The following is a 1189-nucleotide window of genomic DNA, read 5'->3' as shown; positions in this document are numbered from 1 at the left end:
ATAAATCAGCTTTAGGACAGAGTTTAGGTCAGAGAGCTGCTGGAGCTGCAGCTGTCTGATGATGGAGCTCCAGGACGGAGCTGAACTCTGCTTTCCACAACTATTCAACATGTCCTGCAGGAAGCCGACACTTCGCTGGTCTGAAACTGTGCCCCTGAATCTCTTGCTGTTCTTCATCTCTCTGACCACCATAGCCATCAACTTGCTCGTCATCATCTCAGTCTCCCACTTCAGGTAGAGATTAACTTCTAAGTAGAATCTAAACTTTAAGTGTATGAATAATGTTATATGGTTATATTGACATAATTTGATTATGTAAAATTTTAATTGCAGATATTTTTTAAATATTTTATTGATAATTAATGTTTCTCTGTCTCCTTCCAGGCAGCTTCACACACCTACTAACATCCTCCTCCTCTCTCTGGCCGTTTCTGACTTTCTTGTAGGTCTTGTGTTGATGCCAGGAGAAATCTTTAGATCCACATCCTGCTGGATTTTTGGGGATATCGTGTGTACTTTATATTGGTATCTGGACTGTCAAACTCTCACTACTTCAGTCAGTTCAATTGCTATTATATCAGCTGACCGCTACATGGCTATTTGTTACCCTCTGCATTACTCCAAAATAATCACTTTTAGAAGAGCCAAATACTGTGTTTGTCTTTGTTGGCTTTGCTCTTTTGTTTACAGTATTTTCTACATGAGAGATGAACTGATTCAACCAGGCTCGGGTAATTCCTGCTTTGGAGAATGTGTGCTTATGATTTCCTATATTACAGTCACTGTTGATACAATTTTGACCTTCATATTTCCAGTTACTGTGATCATAGTTCTGTATATGAGAGTATTTGTGGTGGCTGTGTCTCAGGCTCGTGCCATGCGCTCTCACATTACAGCTGTTACAGTCCACCATGCAGGGACTTTATCAAAGAAATCTGAGCTGAAAGCAGCCAGGACTCTTGGTATTCTTGTCATTGTATATTTATCATGTTTATGCCCATATTACTGGTATTCTCTTAACATGGTGAATCATACAGTTGCAACATTTTTTGTCTTTCTGTTTTATTTTAACTCTTGTCTAAACCCACTGATCTATGCTCTGTTTTACCCCTGGTTCAGAAAAGCAATTAAACTCATTGTCACTCTGCAGGTCCTGCAGCCTGGATCCCGAGAGACCAATATACTGTAG

General features: G+C 39.9%; 1 protein-coding gene across 1 annotated transcript; it reads left to right on the top strand.

Annotated features, from left to right (window-relative positions):
* Positions 1 to 1189, top strand: LOC121649805 (trace amine-associated receptor 13c-like). Its single transcript, XM_042000872.1, has 2 exons — positions 1 to 234; positions 385 to 1189. Exons 1-2 carry the CDS (start codon positions 59 to 61, stop codon positions 1187 to 1189), a joined length of 981 nt encoding a protein of 326 aa, XP_041856806.1. The 5' UTR covers positions 1 to 58.

The sequence above is a fragment of the Melanotaenia boesemani genome, chromosome 12 (genome assembly GCF_017639745.1).
Source record: "Melanotaenia boesemani isolate fMelBoe1 chromosome 12, fMelBoe1.pri, whole genome shotgun sequence".
Taxonomy (NCBI): Eukaryota; Metazoa; Chordata; class Actinopteri; order Atheriniformes; family Melanotaeniidae; genus Melanotaenia; species Melanotaenia boesemani.
The sequence above is the reverse complement of the archived record's forward strand: the minus strand, read 5'-3'. Positions and strand labels throughout refer to the sequence as shown.

Coding starts and splice junctions, on each gene's coding strand:
- LOC121649805 (XM_042000872.1), top strand. CDS start 59: ATGATGGAGCTCCAGGACGGAGCTGAACTCTGCTTTCCACAACTATTC. Junction 235..384: donor ATCTCAGTCTCCCACTTCAG/GTAGAGATTAAC, acceptor GTCTCCTTCCAG/GCAGCTTCACACACCTACTA.